This window comes from Mercenaria mercenaria, chromosome 18 (genome assembly GCF_021730395.1).
Source record: "Mercenaria mercenaria strain notata chromosome 18, MADL_Memer_1, whole genome shotgun sequence".
NCBI lineage: Eukaryota > Metazoa > Mollusca > Bivalvia > Venerida > Veneridae > Mercenaria > Mercenaria mercenaria.
Genome location: NC_069378.1, coordinates 38,598,224 through 38,621,152, shown reverse-complemented (window position 1 = coordinate 38,621,152; position 22,929 = coordinate 38,598,224). Strand labels below are relative to the sequence as shown.

Sequence of the window (22,929 nt, the reverse complement as noted above, 5' to 3'; positions counted from 1 at the left end):
ACCTTATGTATAATGGGCCCAGCCCCTGCACATACTTGCTTGTATGCTGGACAATGTTTATGTGAAGTTACAGTAAGATATAAGCTATAGTAACAAAGATATGACAGAAAAACAAAGGTTGTCGAAAAACTTTAACCAAGAAAGGTCATACCGACGCCGGGCCGAGTAGAATAGCCCCCCACTATTCTCCGAATAGTGGAGCTAATTACATAAAATCTTTTACCTCTAAGTGTGACCTTGACCTTTGAGATAGGGATATCAGTCTTTTGCATAATAGTTGTCTCAATATGGTGAAATTCATACCAAGAAATATCAAAATTCTTTGATGATGGCAGAGTTGTGGAGCAGAAATGAAACAGGCTTTGTTCATCTCTGACCTCTAAAAATGTGACTTTGTGACAGGGGTCTGGAGCTTGTGTGCAACTCATCCTCCCATTATGGCAAACATCAAAGTCTCTTGCTGAATAGTAGACTTATGGCAGGAACACCAAACATTGTTTATTATTTTGGGTTAAAAGCTGTTTTTCAATGGTAATTCAATTATGTAATGGCGGGCGGTTAACCTGAACAGTCTTCCTGTACCAGTACTTATTTATTCTCCGAGAGTAACTGCTAATTTTTCCACATGAACCAAAGTAGAGGATCCATGATGATTTGAGACACAATCTTGTTAATCAAATCATCACAGGTCAAACTCATGACCCTGCAGTCTTAAGATTTGCTGACTGAAACAGGACAGCCGGACACAATATAGCCAATGTTAACCTTAGACCTGGAACTGTGACCTTGATCTCTGAGACAGGGGTCTGGTTCATGAACCTGACAGTCATCATCTTGTTAAGAAGAAACCCTGTGCCAAGTAATTTTAAAAGTCGTTTATGGGCAGCAATGTATGGTCCAGACTAATTCTATGAATTAAAAATGTTGCACATAAAAAATAACGACTTAAAATCTTTATCTTTATGAAAGACCTTGACATCTGAGCTTGGGTATTGGTCTCGCATGTGATGTATCATTTTATTATGTTGACTTTACGAAAAGAAAAATGACCTAAAATAATTGATTTTTACCTTTCAAATAAGGATCCCAGTCTTGCATATAACTTCACTTCATTTTGACCTTAAATATCAGTCTTTTGCAGTACATTTTGTACCAAGAATTATCAAAATGCTTTGATGAAGGACAGTTATGTAGCAGACACAAAATAGGCCCAGTCAACCTTTGACCTCTTAGTAAGACTTTCACCTTTGAGATAGTGATCTGGGTCTGCCAGACATGTCTGTCATGGGGAAAATTTGTGTCAGGTAATATCAAAATCCCTTGATGAAAGGCAGTTATGGATTGGACACAAAGTGATAGATAGGCAGAGGATGGACACAGCCTATTTCTATGTTCCCCTTTCTCTCTGCGGGTCAAAACTGTATGAGGTTATAGCCCAGACAAGAAAGTGCATCATCTGAGAATTTACAAAAGCATAACTATATGGCACAGATGACTTAAAATCCCATACAAAAAAAAATGTATCAAAGTCTAAACAAATAAAATACCTCATAGTCATGTGCATTAGGATCCGCTTTATGTTCCAACAGTACAGACATACAATTCACATAACCTCCGTAGGCTGCACACTGTATAGGGGTTCGCCTATAGAAAAAGGTAGGTAGTTTTGACAAGGTGCAAGGTGCACACTGTGATTGCATTAATGCTCAGAGCGGTATCTGGGGTTTTCTTCCACCATAAAGGGCTGGAAAGGTGCCATATATAGATACCGTAGATACCCATGTATAATGCACACCCCCGATTTTAGCCCAAAATCCTGGGGAAAAAAACATTTTTAGTCAACTCTGAGATGGATGGAAAACGAAAGTAGAGTTTACATCGACACCGGTAAAAAATTCTACCTCCGCGGCGGAGAGCAGCATCAGTCTCGCAGTACTATCGATTTTTGTTTTCTCGAAAATAGAACTAGTAAAATATTGTTATATAAATTTGTTGTTGTTTCTTTTTTTAATTAAATATTCTGAATAAATAGAAAGCAACTGTTTCAATATTTCAGAATGGTATCTTTCAAAATGATATGACCTTCTCAATTCAAACCTATAACAAAAGGTGTGATAGTCTTTTTGTTACGATCAAATAGCCAGTAATTATCGGCAATTAGCTTGTCACCTTGTGTCTATTTTGGTGTTCACAATTTGATCTCAGTTAAAGACAATACTCGAGTTTTTATAAGTATCCTCATATTTGTGAATTTTAATATTTCTTTCATCAAAATACTTTTAAATTTATATGAAATTAATTTTGTTTGAAAGAAAAATAAACTACTCGATCTTTTACGGAACGTAACGGCAATCTTAGATTTTAGCGTAGACAGTAAGCGTGGAGAATAGTTTCCCTTTACCAAAACGGTGAAAATCGGAAACAAAATTTGTTTTGAAGTTGGAAAATTGTCTATACCTGTGTATAATGCGCACCCATGATTCGGGGGTGGTACCAGGAGTAAAACAAGAGGGCCATGAAGGCCCTGTATTGCTCACCTGACCTACTGACCTAAAGATCATCAAGATAGTTAAGATATGGTCATAAATGTGGCCTCTAAAGTGTTAACTAACTTTTCCTTTGATTTGACCTGGTGACCTAGTTATTGACCCCATATGACTCAGATTCGAACCTGACCTAAAGATCATCAAGATTAACATTCTGACTAAGTTTCATGAAGATACAGTCATAAATGTGGCCTCTAGAGTGTTAACAAGCTTTTCCTTTGATTTGACCAGGTGACCTTGTTTTTGACCCCTCATGACCCAGATTCGAACTTGACCTAAAGATCATCAAGATTAACATTCTGACTAAGTTTCATGAAGATAAGTCATATATGTGGCCTCTAGACTGTTAACAAGCTTTTCCTTTGATTTGACCCAGTGACCTAGTTTTTGACCCCACCTGACCCAGATTTGAACATGACCTATAGATCATCAAGATTATTATTCTGACCAAGTTTCATTAAGATATGGTCATAAATGTGGCCTCTAGAGTGTTAACTAGCTTTTCCTTTGATTTGACCTGGTGACCTAGTTTTTGACCATACATGACCCAGATTCAAATGGACTTTGAGATCATCATGAGTAACATTCTGACCAAGTTTCATGAAGATACAGTCATAAATGTGCTCTCTACAGTGTTAACAAACTTTTCCTTTGATTTGCCCTGGTGACCTAGTTTTTGACCCCAGATGATCCAACATCAAATTCATCCAAGATTTTATTGAGGGTAACATTCTGACCGAGTTTGATTAAGATTGGGTTAAAATTGTGACCTCTAGAGTGTTAACAAGCTTTTCCTTTGATTTGACCTGGTGGCCTAGTTTTTAACCCCAGATGACCCAATATCGAAATCGTCCAAGATTTTATTGAGGGTAACATTCTGACCAAGTTTCATTAAGATTGGGTCAACAAGAGGACCATGATGGTCCTGAATCGCTCACCTCTTCCCACATGACCCAGTTTTGAGTATGACATCGTTTTTTCTATTATTTGACATAGTGACCTAGTTTTTGAGCTCATGTGATCCAGTTTTGAACTTGACCTAGATATATCAAGATAAAAGTCTAACAATTTCATGAAGATCCATTGAAAAATATGGTCTCTAGAGAGGTCACAAGGTTTTTCTATTATTTGACCTATTGACCTAGTTTTTGAAGTACGTGACCCTGTTTGAACTGTACCTAGATATCATCAAGGTGAACATTCTCACTAACTTTCATGAAGATCGATTAAAAATATGGCCTCTAGAGAGGTCACAAGTTTTCTATTTTATACCTACTGCCTAGTTTTTACCGCATGTGACCCAGTTTCGAAACTGACCTAGATATCATCAAGGTGAACATTCAGATCAATTTCATGAAGACCCATTGAAAAATATGGTCCTCTAGAGAGGTCAAAAGATTTTATATAATTTTAGACCTACTGACCTAGTTTTTGACCGGCAGTTGACCCAGTTTTAAACTTGACCTAGATATCATCAAGATGAACATTCAGACAACTTTCGTACGAGTCCATGAAAAATATGGCCTCTAGAGAGGTCACAAGGTTTTTCTATTTTTAGACCTACTGACCTAGTTTTTGATGGCACGTGACCCAGTTTCAAATTTGACCTAGATATCATCAAGGTGAACATTCTCACTAACTTTCATGAAGATCTTGTGAAATATATGGCCTCTAGAGAGGTCACAAGGTTTTTCTATTTTTAGACCTACTGACCTAGTTTTTGATGGCATGTGACCCATTACAACTTGACCTAGATATCATCAAGATGAACATTCGACCAACTTTCATAAGATCCCATGAAAAATTGGACCTCTAGAGTGGTCACAAGCAATAGTTTACGGACGCACAGCACGGACGGACACGTGCACCGCGCGATCACAAAAGCTCACCTTGTCACTTTGTGACAGGTGAGCTAAAAATATGACCTCTAGAGTGTTAACAAGCTTTTCCTTTGATCTGACTTGGTGACCTAGTTTTTGAACCCAGGTGACCTAATATCAAACTCATCCAAGATTTTATTAAGGGTAACATTCGACCAATATTTCATAAGATTGGCCAAAATTGTGACCTCTAGAGTGTTAACAAGCTTTTTCCTTTGATTTGACTCTGTGACCTAGTTTTTGACCCCAGATGACCAAATATCAAAGTCATACAAGATTTTTATGAGGGTAACATTCTGACCAAGTTTCATTAAGATTAGGCCAAAATTGTGACCTCTAGAGTGTTAACAGTAAAATTGTTGACGACGGACGACTGACAACGGACACAGGGCGATCACAAAAGCTCGCCTTGAGCACTTCATGCTCAGGTGAGCTAAAAACATTATACGTGGGTATCTACGGTAGACCCTAAAATTTTCAATGATAGAAATACATTAAATAAAGTCTAGAAATTGATTTCCAAGTCCTTGAAATAACCAAAAATGATTTCACAAATGTGAAATTTATGATAGTTTTGTTAATATCAATAACAGAAGTTTTAATATTTAATTTAAAGGTGTGATCCGCAAAGAATGACAACTCTTGCCTTGGGCTAGTACTTATAAGCAGAGATATCTGTAAGTTACTTCCCTTGCAATTACACAATTGAGTAGAAAATGAAAACAGTTTAAGACACAATATCATACATTTTCACACAACAAAAACATTTAGGATTTATTCGTATGTGTTTGATTTATCTCTCAAAACATGGTTCCTATGATTTTGTCAACTTACTTATAGTAAAAAATTAACTTTTAACCAGACGATAATAAAATGAAATACCAGTAAGTATTTTATAGTGCAGATAATACAGTTTTGCTTGTATCAAAATGTCACAATAGAAGCACTTTTGTAATACAGAACACCTGGTAAGACTAGTCAAGGTGCAATTATATTGATCTCTATTTCCTATGCCTACATATGCTCCTATGACAACCTGTAAGAGGCTACTGACAAATAAACAAACATTATTAGTCATCTACCCAACACGGGCAATTGTCCTGGGAAGTTTAATGACCCTGACCTTTGACGTACTGATCCCCAAACAGTAGGAGTCATTTACTGACCAAAGGCAATCATCTGATTATTTAGTCTCAAGGTTACTGTGATCCCTAAAACTGTAAGCGTCATCTAATGACCACAGGCAAATATCCGATGACAATTGTAAGACCAAGCAGTCTCTAGTTACAGATCAGAAACCAACTAAAGACCAACTAATAGACCGACAGACTATAAGGATTTTACATGGCTTAGTAACCTGTTTAGGATGTTTTTTTTCCTACCAGCGATCAGTGTGCAATAAAAAATTTTTGCATTAGCACAGTTTTTTGCCCAAGCTGTCCAGAGGTATTGGAAAACAGCTATCTTACGCAGGCAGACATGTTAGATCATTTTCTTGGCTATCGTATTCAAAATAGATCGGTGTGACAAATAAATTTGGGTATTTCCTGATATTATTTATATAGTTTATGATGTCTTATTGCATATGTTACTAAATATAGTAACAAGAGGGCCATGAAGGCCCTGTATTGCTCACCTTACCAATTGACCTTGAGATCATCAAGATTAACATTCTGACCAAGTTTCATTATGATATGGTCATAAATATGGCCTCTAAAGTGTTAACTAGCTATTCCTTTCATCTGACCCCGTGACCTAGTTTTTGACCCGACATGACCCAGATTCAAACTTGACCTAAAGATCATCAAGTTTAACATTCTGACTAAGTTTCATGAAGATACAGTCATACATGTAAATGTGGCCTCTAGAGTGTTAACAAGCTTTTCCTTTGAAATGACCTTGTGACCTAGTTTTTGACCCCACCTGACCCAGATTCGAACCTGTCCTATAGATCATCAAGTTTAACATTCTGACCAAGTTTCATCATAAATATGGCCTGTAGAGTGTTAACTAACTTTTCCTTTGATTTGACCTGGTGACCTAGTTTTTGACCCACCTAACCCAGATTTGAACCTGAGCTACAGATCACCAAGAATAACATTTTGACCAAGTTTCATTAAGATATGGTCATAAATGTGGCCTATACAGTGTAAACTAGCTTTTCCTTTGATTTGACCTGGAGACCTAGTTTTTGATCCTACATGACCCAGATTCAAGCTGGACCTTAAGATCATCAATATTAACATTCTGGCCAAGCTTCATGAAGATACAGTCATAAATGCGGCCTCTACAGTGTTAACAAGCTTTTCCTTTGATTTGACCTGGTGACCTAGTTTTTAACCCCAGATGACCCAATATCGAACTCGTCCAAAATTTTATTAAGGATAACACTCTGATCAAGCTTCATTAGGATTGGGCCAAAATTATGACCTCTAGAGTGTTAACAAGCTTTTCCTTTGATTTGACCTGGTGACTTAGTTTTTGCCCCAAGATGACCCAGTATCAAACTTGTCCAAGATTTTATTAAAGGTACATTCTGACCAAGTTTCATTAAGAATGGGCCAAAAATGTGACCTCTAGAGTGTTAACAAGCTTTTCCTTTGATTTGACCTGGTGACCTATTTTTTGACCCCAGATGACCCAATATCGAACTCGTTCAAGATTTTATTGAGGGTAACATTCTGACTGAGTTTGATTAAGATTGGGCCAAAAATGTGACCTCTAGAGTGTTAACAGTCGACGACGACGGACGGACGGACGACGGACACAGGGCGATCACTAAAGCTCACCTTTCCAGGTGAGCTAAAAATTTGCACTGAATTTAAACGTATATGAGCAGAGTGAGGCCGATATTCCTGTTCGTGTGAGCTGGCGTGCCTGATATTGCTATGAGGCACACTTGTGGGTGTGCCAAAAATCCATTTCAGGCACACTTCCGGCTGTTCAAAACATCAAGATTTTATACTTCCACTGGCAGAATGTCAAGTATATACAAACTAACATTTATTTTACAAAAGAATACATGGTATGAATACATAAGCTCGCTACCTTCTCTTCTGTCGTAGTTGAATGAGGCTGACACAAGAAACTACAGCACTAAAATGCATGAATTTAAAACAAATGTTTGAAAGGAAATGACACCAGCCTCATCAGAAAACGTTGACTTTCCCGCACATTACATGAACGTTCAAAGGCACTGTGCAACACGAAATTATTTTAATGTCGTTTTCACTTTAACAGTATAGTGGAACATATGCAATAAAAAGGTTATAAAACAGGACTAGTGTGCTTTAAGGTGATATTGGCATACTAGACCGGTATTAGCCCTTGAGCCAATACCTCTTCTAGTATGCCCAGTATGATAACCTCTAAATAATAGCCCCAGTTCTATGTAATGTCACCTATGTATATGCTATTTTAGACAAGGTTTTTCCCTAGGGAAAGACAGGAATATCTATCCCTAGGGCATGCTCAGACAAATGTATACTTTCCCTACTAGGTAGGCAAGAAAATGCCCAAACAATATACTCCCTCTTCAGTGTAGGAGGCTGTCATCGATATTACAACAATCAGCAATATCAAACTAATTTCCTCTTAAACCTTCAGCATATATACATACTAGAAAACAATATCATTCCATACAAAGGTAGCAAAAACAACATCCATTTTCTCATGAAAGTGTTATAATATTTTAAAGTATGTAAAAGATTTACCCTGATGAATCTTTGATATTTGGGTCGACACCATATTTGATTAAAGTCTGACATATATAGGCATGACCTCCAAGTGCAGCCCTGAAATATATGGAGAAAGGAAAGTTCTGAGGAGATTTTTATATTAACTTTTTCAATGTAAATTTAAACAAAAGATATCGCTACAGGTGATCACTGTCCTTAGACACCGCTTTGATACAAGGAATGGAGAATGTTAAGACAGGGACCAAAGAAACTATATATTCCTACTGTGAAAGTTATCTGGGAGACAGGGACCAAAGAAATCATATATTCCTACTGTGAAAGTCATCTGGGAGACAGGGACCAAAGAAACTATATATTCCTACTGTGAAAGTTATCTGGATCATAAGGATACAATGGGTTTATAGAGATAATGTGCATAAAAACAAGAGCATCGCCTTGCGGGTGCAGACACTCATCTGATTTTGCTGTCTTTGTATAATAGAAATATTGTCCTACCCATGATTTTCTAAGTCCAAAAGGGGCCATAATTCTTGCAAAAAGCAATGTAGAGTTACGGTACTTGCTGTGCAGTGTCAGCTTTTAACGGCTAATACTGTGAAATCATTAAATTTCGTCAGCACGAAATTTCTTAGTTTTGGCCAAAACGGCTGTATCATAGGAACGTAAATTCGTGGATTTTCATTTTTTGAAAAAAAAAAATTCATAATTTCCACAGGAATAGATCTAGTATATCATTTTGTTTTTACATGTGAAACCTACACGTGTCAAACAGCGCTATCATGGTTACCAAATTTGCAATCTACGCCGCGGGAGATTAGCAAGTGATCATGTACCAATTAACAATTGCGTCATCTATAATTATACGACCCCTAATTTGCAAAACTTAATGAAACTGAAATATTCAATAAGAAAAATCGGCGCCAATTAAAAAGTGTCAAAACCGTAGCACCTGGGATATAGTCTTGCACAATTAGCATTCATAATCGAAACAAATATAAAGTTCATCACACTGATCATTTGATCATGTTTCAAACAAGAACTAGTTATTGCATTGCAAATTGAAAAAAAACCCACTAATAATTAGATTTACTTATTTTATGTTGCTAACTAGAATGTGTCTGTAGGACACAGGGTGTGCCCCCCACTGGTACATTTGTCACAAATATGGGGATATAATTCAAATGTTTGCAGTCTTAAAGCCTCAAAAATAAAATTATGAAAAGGATTCATTCTTCTATACCATAAACATTTTGAGCTATGAGCATGACAAACAAAAAATCCACTATTTTGGCTATTTCAAGGGCCCTAACTCTGTAATAAATGCTAAAATTCTCAAGAAGAATGCCAAGTGTGCAAGGTCACATTATGATAATGACTCAAGCAAGGTTTCATGAATTTACATTAAATACTTTCTGAGTGAGGCACATAATTAGGTGAAAATGTGCATTTTTTTACTATTTCAGGGGCAATAACTCTGGAAATAGGGGGCAGACCCAGATGAAAAATAGTAGGTGTGCAAGTTCATATCATGATAAAGACTCATGCAAGGTTTCATCAATTTATATCAAATACTTTTTGAGCTAAGTGTGTCACAAGGTGAAAATGTGCATTTTTGACTATTTCAGGGGCCATAACTCTAGAAATAGGACGCAGACCCAGATTGAAAATAGGAGATGCGCAAGTTCATATCATGATTAAGACTCATGCAAGGTTTCAAGAATCTATATTAAATACTTTTTGAGCTAGAAGGTGAAAATGTGCATTTTTGACTATTTCAGGGGCCATAATTCTAAAATTAGGGGGCAGAGCCAGACGAAAAACAGAAAGTGCGCAAGTTCATATAAAGACTCGTGCAAGGTTTCATCAATTTATATATAATACTTTTTGAGCTAGACGCGTCACGAACTTCGGACGGACGCACGGATGCACGGACGGACGCACGGACAAGAGCAAATCTATATGCCCCCACCACTCATGGATTTTTGCACACAACTGATGCAATATAAATGGTTTAGAGTCATGAAAAATAGTTCTGTAAATGGCTTTTGTTTTTATTAAGTAAACTATTATAAACAGGTTGCTAGACTTTCATCCAATTATTTTTTTTGCAAAATGAATGCGTGTCTGCATCTAAAATTACAACCTATTGAACTTGTGCATGTGTTATTTCCTGCCGAGAAACGTGTAATGTGAATGGGTAATAATGCATTGGACATAAATCTAGCAATTAATTTACAATATTTAATAGTCACAAAGTAGTAGTAGTTTACTACATGTCACTAAATATAAACATTGCAAAAAGGGGCCAAAAAAGCAAAGTTTCGAACCTGACCTAGATATCATCAAGGTGAACATTCTGACCAATTTTCATGAAGATCCATTGAAAGATATGGCCTCTAGGGAGGTCACATGGTTTTTTTCTATTTTCAGACCTACTGACCTAGTTTTTGACCGCAGTTGACCTAGTTTCAAACTTGACCTAGATATCATCAAGGTGAAAATTCTGACTGATTTTCATGAAGATCCATTGAAAAATATGGCCTCTAGGGAGGTCACAAGGTTTTTCTATTTTTAGACCTACTGACCTTGTTTTGGACCGCACATGACCCAGTTTCGAACTTGATCTAAATATCATCAGGATGAATATTCAGACCAACTTTCATACATATCCCATGAAAAATATCGCCTCTAGAGAGGTCACAAGGTTTTTCTATTATTTGACCTACTGACCTAGTTTTTGAAGGCATGTGACCCAGTTTCAAACTTGAACTAGATATCATCAAGGTGAACATTCTGACCAATTTTCATGAAGATCCATTGAAAAATATGGCCTCTAGAAAGGTCACAAAGTATTTCTATTATTTGACCTAATGACCTAGTTTTTAAAGGCTCGTGGCCCAGTTTTAAACTTGACCTAGCTATCATCAAGGTGAACATTCTCACCAATTTTCATGAAGATCTCATGAAAAATATGGCCTCTAGAGAGGTCACAAGGTTTTTCTATTTTAAGACCTACTGACCTAGTTTTTGACCGCACATGACCCAGTTTTGAACTTGATCTAGATATGATCAAGATGAACATTCAGACCAACTTTCATACAGATCCCATGAAAAATATGGCCTCTAGAGAGGTCACAAGGTTTTTCTATTTTTAAACCTACTGACCTAGTTTTTGATCATACATGACCCAGTTTCGAACCTGACCTAGATATCATCAAGTTGAACATTCTGACCAATTTTCATGAAGATCCATTGAAAAATATGGCCTCTAGAGAGGTCACAAGGTTTCTCTATTTTTAGACCTACTGACCTAGTTTTGGACTGCACATGACCCAGTTTCAAACTTGACCTAGATATCATCAAGATGAACATTCTGACCAACTTTCATAAGGATCCCATGAAAAATGTGACCTCTAGTGTGGTCACAAGCAAAAGTTTACGTATGCACGGACACAGGACGGACGCCGCGCGATCACAAAAGCTCACCTTGTCACTTTGTGACAGGTGAGCTCAAAACAAGAGGGCCAAGATGGCCCTAGGTCGCTCACCAGAGTAACATACCATAACAGTGTAAACATGTTTCACCTATTGACCCAATTTTTGATACCACATGACCAAGTTTCAAACTCGTCCGAGTTTTCAAGGAGATAAACATTCTTACCAAGTTTCATGAAGATTGAAGCAAAAATGTGGCCTCTAGACTGTAAGCAAGATTTTCCTTCGATTTAGTCTAGTGACCTATTTTTTTAACCCATCCGAGATTTCATGGAGATACATGTGACCCACTTTCGAACTTGACCTAGATATCATCAAGATGAACATTCTGACCAATTTTTATGGAGATCCATTCACAAGTATGGCCTCTAGAGAGGTCACAAGGTTTTTCTATTTTTAGACCTACTGACCTAGTTTTTGACCGCACATGACCCTGTTTCGAACTTGACCTAGATATCGTCAAGATGAACATTCAGACCAACTTTCATGAAGATCCATTGAAAAATATGGCCTCTAGAGAGGTCACAAGGTTTTTCTATTATTTGACCTACTGACCTAGTTTTTGATGGCACGTGACCCACTTTCAAACTTGACCTAGATATCATCAAGATAAATATTCAGATCAACTTTCATACAGATCCCATGGAAAATATGGCCTCTAGAGAGGTCACAAGGTTTTTCTATTATTTGACCTAATGACCTAGTTTTTGATGGAACGTGACCCACTTTCGAACTTGACTTAGGTATCATCAAGTTGAACATTCTGACCAATTTTCATGAAGATTTCATGAAGTATATGGCTTCTAGAGAGGTCAAAAGGTCTTTCTAGTTTTAGACCTACTGACCTAGTTTTTGACCGCACATGACCCATTTGCAAACTTGACCTAGATATCATCAAGATGAACATTCAGACCAACTTTCATACAGATCCCATGAAAAATATGGCCTTTAGAGAGGTCACAAGTTTTTCTATTATTTGACCTACTGACCTAGTTTTTGATGGCACGTGACCCAGTTTCGAATTTGACCTAGATATCATCAAGGTGAACGTTCTGACTAACTTTCATGAAGATCTTGTGAAATATATGGCCTCTAGAGAGGTCACAAGGTTTTTCTATTTTTAGACCTATTGACCTAGTTTTTGAAGGCACGTGACCCAGTTTCGAACTTGACCTAGATATCATCAAGGTGAACATTCTGACCAATTTTCATGAAGATCCATTGAAAATTATGGCCTCTAGAGAGGTCATAAGGTTTTTCTATTTTTAGACCTACTGACCTAGTTTTTGAAGGCACGTGACCCAGTTTCGAACTTGACCTAGAATTTACCAAGATGAACATTCTGACCCATTTTCATAAAGATCCCATGAAAAATGTGACCTCTAGAGATGTCACAAGGCAAAGTTTACGGACGGACGGACGCACGTACGACGGACACTGCGCGATCACAAAAGCTCACCTTGTCTCTTCGGGACAGGTGAGCTAAAAATGTGGTCTCTAGAGAGTTAACAAGATTTCCTTTCATCTGGCCTAGTGACCTAGTTTTTGACCCCACATGACCCACATAATGGATGACAAAGTTATGGACAGGGCAGGAAAAATAAACACTATTGACCGTCCAAGTGTGACCTTGACCTTTGAGCTAGGGGTCTGGGTTTGGGTATGACACTTCATGAATTCAAACTCGTTCATTCTTAATGCTCTTTAGCATACACATTTAGTTTGTATGCAATTTGGCAGATAGGATGGTTGATAACTTGACATTTGGTGATGAACCTCCTGGCACTTACAATCTTGCTTGTTTTTCACAGGTAAAGATACACTATAGGTGAAGTTTACAGGGTATTAATAACTAGTCTGACACTAACAATGGCCAAGACTAGGACTTTTTAGTCAATTATTTCTTGAAATAACAAACAGAATTATGTATTTCCAAACTTTGCCAGATACTTAATATCCAAAAATATACCAGTGACAATGATTCACTTACTGCACCTTACCACAATAAACAACACCGTTAAACTGGTGAATACTGCATATCCCTAGTAATCAAGATGGTATTTAAGATGTGATGGTTTGCTAGATAGAAAGGCATACTACATGTACCAGTGTAGCGGAGATCTGCCATCATCATCTAGCATGTCTACTCTTGCTCCATCATCTATCAGAGTCTGTACAACATCTGTATGTCCCATCTCACATGCTCGGAACAACGGTGTATGCTTCATAAAGTCTGTAGCATCAATGTGTGCTCCATGGTCCAGCAGTAATTTCACAGAAGATGCATGGCCCGAAAGTGCAGCAGCATGTAAAGCTGGAAACATGCAGAGTAAATCTTAATGATTTTGGTAACAGAAATAATCTCTTTCAGCTATTAGTAAATAATATGCTGCTTTATCTGGGGAAGATTTTGAAAATTCTATTTATAACACTCGAAAAGATAAATCTACTGGCCAGCTACTGGTTAACCCTGTTTCATTCAAGTTACCTACTTGCCAGCTACTGGCTAACCTTCCTTCATTCAAGTTACCTACTGGCATGCTACCAGCTAACTCTCCTTTATTCAAGTTACCTACTGGCCAGCTTCTGTTTAACTCTTCTGCATTCAAGTTACCCTTGGCATGCTACTAGCTAACTCTCCTTTATTCAAGTTACCTACTGGCCAGCTTCTGTTTAACTCTTCTGCATTCAAGTTACCTACCAGCATGCTACTACTTAACTCTCCTTTATTCAAGTTACCTACTGGCAAGCTTCTTTTTAAGTCTTCTGCATTCAAGCTACCTACCGGCCTGCTACCAGTTAACTCTCCTTTATTCAAGTTACCTACTGGCCAGCTTCTGTTTAACTCTTCTGCATTCAAGTTACCTACCGGCATGCTACTAGTTAACTCTCCTTTATTCAAGTTACCTACTGGCCAGCTTCTGTTTAACTCTTTTGCATTCAAGCTACCTACCGGCATGCTACCAGTTACCTCTCCTTTATTCAAGTTACCTACAGGCAAGCTTCTTTTTAACTCTTCTGCATTCAAGCTACCTACCGGCCTGCTACCAGTTAACTCTCCTTTATTCAAGTTACCTACAGGCAAGCTTCTTTTTAACTCTTCTGCATTCAAGCTACCTACCGGCATGCTACTAGTTAACTTTCCTTTATTCAAGTTACCTACTGGCCAGCTTCTGTTTAACTCTTCTGCATTCAAGCTACCTACTGGCCTGCTACCAGTTAACTCTCCTTTATTCAAGTTACCTACAGGCAAGCTTCTTTTTAACTCTTCTGCATTCAAGTTAACTACTGGCATGCTACCAGTTAACTCTCCTTTATTCAAGTTACCTACTGGCCAGCTTCTGGCTAACTCTTCTGCATTCAAGCTACCTACCGGCCTGCTACCAGTTAACTCACCTTTATTCAAGTTACCTACAGGCAAGCTTCTTTTTAACTCTTCTGCATTCAAGTTACCTACCGGCATGCTACCAGTTAACTCTCTTTTATTCAAGTTACCTACTGGCCAGCTTCTGTTTAACTCTTCTGCATTCAAGTTACCCTTGGCATGCTACTAGTTAACTCTCCTTTATTCAAGTACCTACTGGCCAGCTTCTGTTTAACTCTTCTGCATTCAAGTTACCTACCGGCATGCTACTAGTTACCTCTCCTTTATTCAAGTTACCTACTGGCAAGCTTCTGTTTAACTCTTCTGCATTCAAGCTACCTACCAGCATGCTACTAGTTACTCTCCTTTATTCAAGTTACCTACTGGCAAGCTTTTGTTTAACTCTTCTGCATTCAAGTTACCTACCAGCCTGCTACCAGTTAACTCTCTCCTTTATTCAAGTTACCTACTGGCCAGCTACCGGCTAACTCTCCTTCATTCAAGTAACCTACTGGCAAAGCACTGGTTAACCCTCCTGCATTTAAGTAACTTACTGGCCTGCTAATGGTTAACTCTCCTTTTAAGTTACCTACTGGCAAGCTACTGGTTAATGCTCCTGCATTCAAGTTTTCTGCTGGCAAGCTACTGGCTAGCCCTCTTTCATTCAAGTAACCTACTGGCAAGCTACTGGCTAACCCTCCTTCATCCAAGTTACCTATTGACAAGCTACTGGCTAACCCTCCTTCATCCAAGTTACCTACTAACAAGCTACTGGTTAACTCTCCTTCATTCAAGTTACCTACTGACAAGCTACTGGCTAACCCTCCTTCATCCAAGTTACCTACTAACAAACTACTGGTTAACTCTCCTTCATTCAAGTTTCCTACTGACAAGCTACTGGCTAACCCTCCTTCATCCAAGTTACTTACTAACAAGCTACTGGTTAACTCTCCTTCATTCAAGTTACCTACTGACAAGCTACTGGCTAACCCTCCTTCATTCAAGTTACCTATTGACAAGCTACTGGCTAACCCTCCTTCATCCAAGTTACCTACTAACAAGCTACTTGTTAACTCTCCTTCATTCAAGTTACCTACTGACAAGCTACTGGCTAACCCTCCTTCATCCATGTTACCTATTTGCAAGCTTATGGCTAACCCTCCCATCCAAGTAACCTACTGGCAAGCTACTGGCTAACCCTCAAATTACCTACGGATAGGATTCAAACTTTAAATAAGCGACAAACAGCAACTGTAGCAATTTTCACAACTTGGGTACCAGGTATTTGTATAACACTGTTTACATGTATGTCAATCTTGGACATACTATTTATGTAAGACTGCAATTTGTTTTTGTTAATTAGAAAAGAAGAAACCTTGAAGATTTTTCTGCCTTTTAGGCTGCCAGCTAACACAGCAGTAAACAGCTGCTCGTCTCCTACTCCGGATATTTCTATCAGTCTTGAGCCCTATTGTATCCATTTACAGCTACAGAATGTTCATGTATTATATTGTACCAATATATATGCTCTGACAGAATATATGTCATCTGAACAAGAAGTTATGAAATTGTTCTGTGGAATTTATTTCTTTGCTAAGACAATACACATAGCAGTGCTTAAAAGGTATGCTGAATAGTGATCCTATGTTTGATGACTCTAGGTCAAATACTTTTTGAGATATGCAAAACACAAACTCAGACTGACAGACAGACATGCAGACAAAGGCAAACCATCGGACATATAACATTTTTGGCATCATGAAAACACTCCAGAGGTCACATTTTCTATCTGATACACTTGTCACACTAAACACTATTTTCACCTTTCATGTGTGTCCTAACTTATATTCAAAGTCAAAATGTCACGGTCAGGGGAGCAACTCATTGCTACATGTTACTGAGCAGGTTATATTTCATGTGTGCTATTTTTTATTCTCGGTTTTGCTGATATTTTTAGAATTCCATTACACTAATTCTTATACATTTCTTTTCTTAGATGACTGTTTTATGAATTTCAGAACAATGTGTCTGTGGCCTGAATGGAAAATTGTCGTAACTCCTTTATTTAATACGTTTTATGGCAGTTTTCCATTCAACCCTAAAAATACAAAGACACTGTACAGGTCTTGTGCTGTAAGCTTCAGTATCTTTACAAAATCAAAACAATTTTAAATGTCGAGAGTTTAAATAATTATGTTACCTGATCCACCATTTTTATCAACTTGTTGTATGTCTACATTATGTTTGATAAAAACAGATATCACTTGATCCGCTCCTTTGCCTGCTGCCCACATAAATGCTGTACGTCCTTCAACATCTGCCTCATCTGTGACACTTGCACGTGCTAAAAACATCTCACATGTTTCCTTGAAAATACAATTACGCTTATGTTATGTCTTCTATCTGGGGGATGGGGAGGGGGACGGGGTGTGACCAGGGCTGTGAGGATGACCGGGTGTGGGTACACAACTTCACATGTTGATAATAAATGTTCATGAAAAAAAAAAATGAAAGAAATTTAATGAAATTCTACTAATTGGTAAGTTTGTTATTTACAAATATGTGGATTTTTTTAACAAAGGGCAATAACTCTGAAGTTACTAAAGAGATCCTGACAAAACTGAGTGTGCACTGCCACATTAAGGTGATCTAAATTCAATTAAAGTTTCATAGTTCTAGGTCAATTATGTCACAAGTTATGAAGCAGAAATTACCATATTTATAGTCCTATATGGTTAACATTAGAAACTACTAAGGGCCATAACTCTGGTGTTACTTTGGCAATCTGACTGAAACTTGACAGGCTGCATTTCCCTACAGTGGTAAACATGCATATGAAGTTTTATTTAAGGTTTAGAAGTATATCACCAAAACACAGAAATATTTTATGAACGAACAACACCGTTACCAATATTTTACCTGACCATTACATGTTCTGCCGTACTGTCCCGTACTGAAAATATTCTGAAAAAGTTGTCCCCCTTTGAAAATGAATGCCATTTGTAAAGAAATAAAAATAAACAATCACTGAAAACTGTGTTCCACCTAGTTATGTGAAATTTCAACACTCGCACGCTATTACAAATGCATCAAAACAAACATGTGTAACAGTTCCTTGAAAATGGTGAGTTTTTAAAAGCGCTTGACTGTCTGGAAGTGGGGCCTGTTTAAACAGTTCTTTTTTCGGAATTTAATGCTTATATCAGTATACTGACACTTGTTTTGTAGAGTAATATAAGTAATATACACGATATCATTACAAAAACAACAAAACAAGTGTCAGTATACTAAAATAAACATCGAATTCCTAAAAAAAAGACTTCCTAAATGGGACCCACTTCCGGGCAGTCAAACACCTTCAAAAACTCACCATTTTCAAAGAACTGTTACACATGTTAGTTTTGATTCATTTGCAATCGCATGCGAGTGTTGAAATTTTACATAATTAAGTGGAACACAGTTTTCAGCAATTGTTTATTTTTATTTCTTTACAAATGGCATTCATTTTCAAAGGGGAACAACTTTTTCAGAATATTTTCAGTACGGGACAGTACGACAGAACATGTAATGGTTAAGTAAAATATTGGTAACGATGTTATTCGTTTATAAAATATTTCTGTGTTTTGGTGATATACTCCTAAACCTTAAAAATTCTATACCACTTCCTAGATATGGCTCCGGATGGAGGATGCCAAAACTATATCCTTCAGCCTTCGCAGGGGGGGGGGGGGATATTTTTATTGGAGGAGGGGGTATGGGTGGATGTGGTGGGGGTAGGGGGTTGGGGAAGCAGCGGGCAAGTCTTCTCTTGTCAAAGAGATTTGAATGTTGAATTCATTCCAATACAACTTTAGATTACCTGCTATTTTCCTCCCTCTGTAAATTTTTTAAATGCAACATCTTTAGCCATCTTTGCCTCCATATATTCTTTTTAAACCATAATGGCTAGATCTTGTTACCATTTCTATGTGGTTTATGTGTAAACAAACAACTTGGTAAGTTCTTCAAAAGCTCAAGAACTTTGTCTACAATTGTTTCAAGCGGGATATCAAACATCAAAACTACTGTTGAAGTGGATATATTTAGGGGTCAAAAAGTTTGTGCATTGCCGATTCAACGGAAATATTCCTGAATCACTGAAATCTGTAAGTGTGTGATGTATACAAGATCAAAATCAATGTTCCTAAAATAGTGCAATACTAGAAAGCACTGTGTAAGTGTGTTCAGAATTAACAACTAAAGTTCACAAGCTGTCTGTTTACTTTGCTAGTGAAGTGTGTATGCGTGCATCAGTACTTCGTGTAAATATCTGTTCGTAAAAGCTTTATACTCGACTGATGATTAGTAAACATACGTTTAACAAGGATGATAATGGTATCAAAAGTTTAATTTGTACTGTTTAAAGGATGAAAAAGGGACATAACTCTGTCAAAATTCAAATCAGCATTATAGGGATTGTTTCTCCTCATGTAGACTTTGATAGTAAATAACTGTTTAAGTTTCAAAAGCTTTGATAGTAACAGAGATATCTTAAGGGGCATTAACACCAGTACTTAGTTTCATAGGAATAGTCTGGCCAAATTTTTTAGACAAGCAAACTCATGGACAACACAAAATCATTAAATCTACCCATATATAAGCAAATATCATTCTTAGTAAAAGAGGACAGGATTCATGAAACAGTGGTGCGAGAGTTATGGACCTCTAACAACAGTTGAAAGCCAGAGCAAAAAGAGGTCTGCAGTTTATGACCATGCCCAAAAATGACCATTATTTTATAAAACAGGTTAGGCAAGGGTTCAGATTAGGCAAGGGTACAGGTTAGGCAAGGGTTCAGGTTAGGCAAGGGTACAGGTTAGGCAAGAGTTCAGGTTAGGTTAGGCAAGGGTACAGGTTAGGCAAGGGTACATGTTAGGCAAGGGTTCAGGTTAGGTTAGGCAAGGGTTCAGGTTAGGTTAGACAAGGGTTCAGGTTAGGTTAGGCAAGGGTTCGGGTTAGCCAAGTGTTCAGGCTAGGTTAGGCAAGGGTTCAGGTTAGGCAAGGGTACAGGTTAGACAAGGGTTCAGGTTAGGCAAGGGTTCAGGTTAGGTTAGGCACGGGTTCAGGTTAGGTTAGGCAAGGGTACAGGTTAGGCAAGGGTTCAGGTTAGGTTAGGTTAGGCAAGGGTTCAGGTTAGGTTAGGCAAGGGTACAGATTAGGCAAGGGTTCAGGTTAGGTTAGGCAAGGGTTCAGGTTAGGCAAGGGTTCAGGTTAGGTTAGGCAAGGGTTCAGGTTAGGCAAGGGTACAGGTTAGGTAAGGGTTCAGGTTAGGTTAGGCAAACGTATGGTTAGGCAAGGGTACATGTTAGGTTTGGCAAGGGTTCAGGTTAGGTTAGGCAAGGGTACAGGTTAGGCAAGGGTTCAGGTTAGGTTAGGCAAGGGTTCAGGTTAGGTTAGGCAAGGGTTCAGGTTAGGCAAGGGTTCAGGTTAGGTTAGGCAAGGGTTCAGGTTAGGTTAGGCAAGGGTACAGGTTAGGCAAGGGTTCAGGTTAGGCAAGGGTTCAGGTTAGGTTAGGCAAGGGTTCAGGTTAGGTTAGGCAAGGGTTCAGGTTAGGCAAGGGTTCAGGTTAGGTTAGGCAAGGGTTCAGGTTAGGTTAGGCAAGGGTACAGGTTAGGCAAGGGTTCAGGTTAGGCAAGGGTTCAGGTTAGGTTAGGCAAGGGTTCAGGTTAGGCAAGGGTTCAGGTTAGGCAAGGGTTCACCAAAGGAACATTTGTGTGAGATTACTTTACAATTGTGCTTGTATTTCAGATGTTTTAATTTTTCACTCTGAGGGCCCCCGCCACTATAGAAAACCCTTTGAATAACTTTAAAAGAGGACCATCCAAGAAATATTCATATCAAGTTTTATCAACTTCTACCACTGGTTTTGGAGATGTTCTGAGAAAATGTTGATGGATGACGTATGATGAGTGTTCACAACAACTTACCTTGAGCATGTTGTGCTCTTTTGAGCTTATAATATAGAACCTTTTAACCATCAAAATTTTTGTTGTTCTATACTTACATCAAAATTGTTTTGGGCAGCATAATGTAATGGGGTAGCACCATTTTGATCAGAACTAGAAAAGTCTGCATTGTTGTCTAACAATAGAGACACTATCTTTGAATGACCTGAAAAATAAGTTATACTGACATATATAATAGACATTATTATCATTTACAGCTACCAACAGCTACAAAGTTTCTCTGTAATACACAGCCCATTCATCATCGATTCACAGCACATCCGTCTAGATGAACTAAATACCATGACCATGACTTTTAAAACAAGAGGGTCATGATGACTCTATATCACTCACCTGTTAAACTTGGCCTTGGAATCAACAAGATAAACATTCTGACCAAGTTTAATGAAGATAGGGTCATAAACATGGCTTCTACAGTGTTAACAAGCTTTCCCTTTGATTTAAGTGTTGACCTAGTTTTTGACCCCACATGACCCAGTTTTTAACTTGGTCTAGGAATCATTAAGATAAACATTCTTACTGAGTTTCATGAAGATAGGGTCTCAAATGTGGCCTCAAGAGTGTTAACAAGCTTTTCCTTTCATTTGAGTGGGTGATCTAGTTTTTGACCCCATATGACCCAGTTTTGAACTTGGCAAAGGAATCATCAAGATAAACATTCTGACCAAGTTTCATGAAGATATTGTGGCCTGTAGGGTGTTAACAAGCTTTTCCTTTGATTTTACCTGGTGACTTAGTTTATGACCCCACATGACCGAGTTTCGAACTTGACCGAGAGATCATCAAGATAAATATTCTGTGCAAGTTTCTATCAAATCAAAGCAGGAATGAAACCTCTATATGGCTGAAAGGGCCAAAACAGAAAATTTTGCAGTAACTCCAGATTCCATGAGGGAATCTAGCCGGTTTTCGAAAGGAATCGAGATCTTACCGTAACTCTAGAACTTATGACTGGATCTGTCGGATTCATCATGGAATCCAAGATCTATTGTTGTTAAAGATATTTTGCAAATCTGTATCAAATCGAACCATAAATGAAGTCTCTATATAGCTGCAAAAGCCAAAATAGCAAACTTTGGCCCTTTAAGGGGCCAAAACTCTGGAACTCATGATGGCATCTGGCCAGTTTTCAAAAGGAACTGAGATATTATGCTAATACAAGTTGTGTGCAAGTTTGAACAAAATCGGTTGCAAAATGTGGTCTCTATTGTGTTCACATACCACATCATCTTGAAAAGAGGAATATTACAGCCAAGTCATATGAAAATCCTTCAAGGGGTTTAGGAGTTTAGAGTGGACATATTATGGAAGGCTCAAACCTGTGACCTTGACCTTGAGCCGACATGGCTGACTCATGAGTTCTGCACATTGTCTTGATGATGTGATCATCTGACCCAAGTTTCATGGGTTCAGGAGATACAGAGCGGACACTAAATGGAAGGCTCAAACTTTTGACTTTGAGTTGTGACTCTGACCTTGAGTCGACATGGCGGACTCATGAGTTCTGAACATCATCTTGATGAGGTGATCATTTGACCCAAGTTTCATGAAAATCCTTCAAGGGGTTTAAGTTATATGGAGCGGACACAATTGTTATGGATGGACGGACGGACAGACAGAGACCATTCCTATAACCCACCACCACTCATGGTGGGGGATTAACAAACAAGGATTCTCTAGACCATGTTTGGTTATGATCCATTTGGGGATACATGAGAAAGAGTTGTTTAAAGATTTTTATTTTTAACTCTGGTGTCTCCTAAAATCAATGAAGTGGAAGCATTTGAACAAATAAGAGAGAGACCTTACATGGATGCTGCAGACCAACTTTAATGATGATCTGTATAACAGTTCATGACAAGAAGCTGTTTAAAAGTTTTCTATTTTTAGCTCCGATGGCCCTATTATCAGTCAAGTTGAACCATTTGAGCAAGTATAGGG

The 22,929-nt window shown here is 38.0% G+C and overlaps 1 protein-coding gene across 3 annotated transcripts in view; it reads right to left on the bottom strand.

The window, feature by feature from the left end:
• The window catches only part of LOC123539137 (inversin-like), a 223,521-nt gene that overhangs the window by 133,220 nt on the left and 67,372 nt on the right, over positions 1-22,929 (bottom strand). For all 3 annotated transcript variants that reach the window (XM_045323631.2, XM_045323630.2, XM_045323629.2), the window contains exons 10-14: positions 21,027-21,133; positions 17,184-17,349; positions 13,726-13,933; positions 8,140-8,220; positions 1,548-1,644 (exon numbers count right to left, since the gene is read on the bottom strand). In XM_045323631.2, the coding sequence (XP_045179566.1) occupies positions 1,548-1,644; positions 8,140-8,220; positions 13,726-13,933; positions 17,184-17,349; positions 21,027-21,133 (659 nt within the window). The remainder of the gene's footprint in view (positions 1-1,547; positions 1,645-8,139; positions 8,221-13,725; positions 13,934-17,183; positions 17,350-21,026; positions 21,134-22,929) is intronic.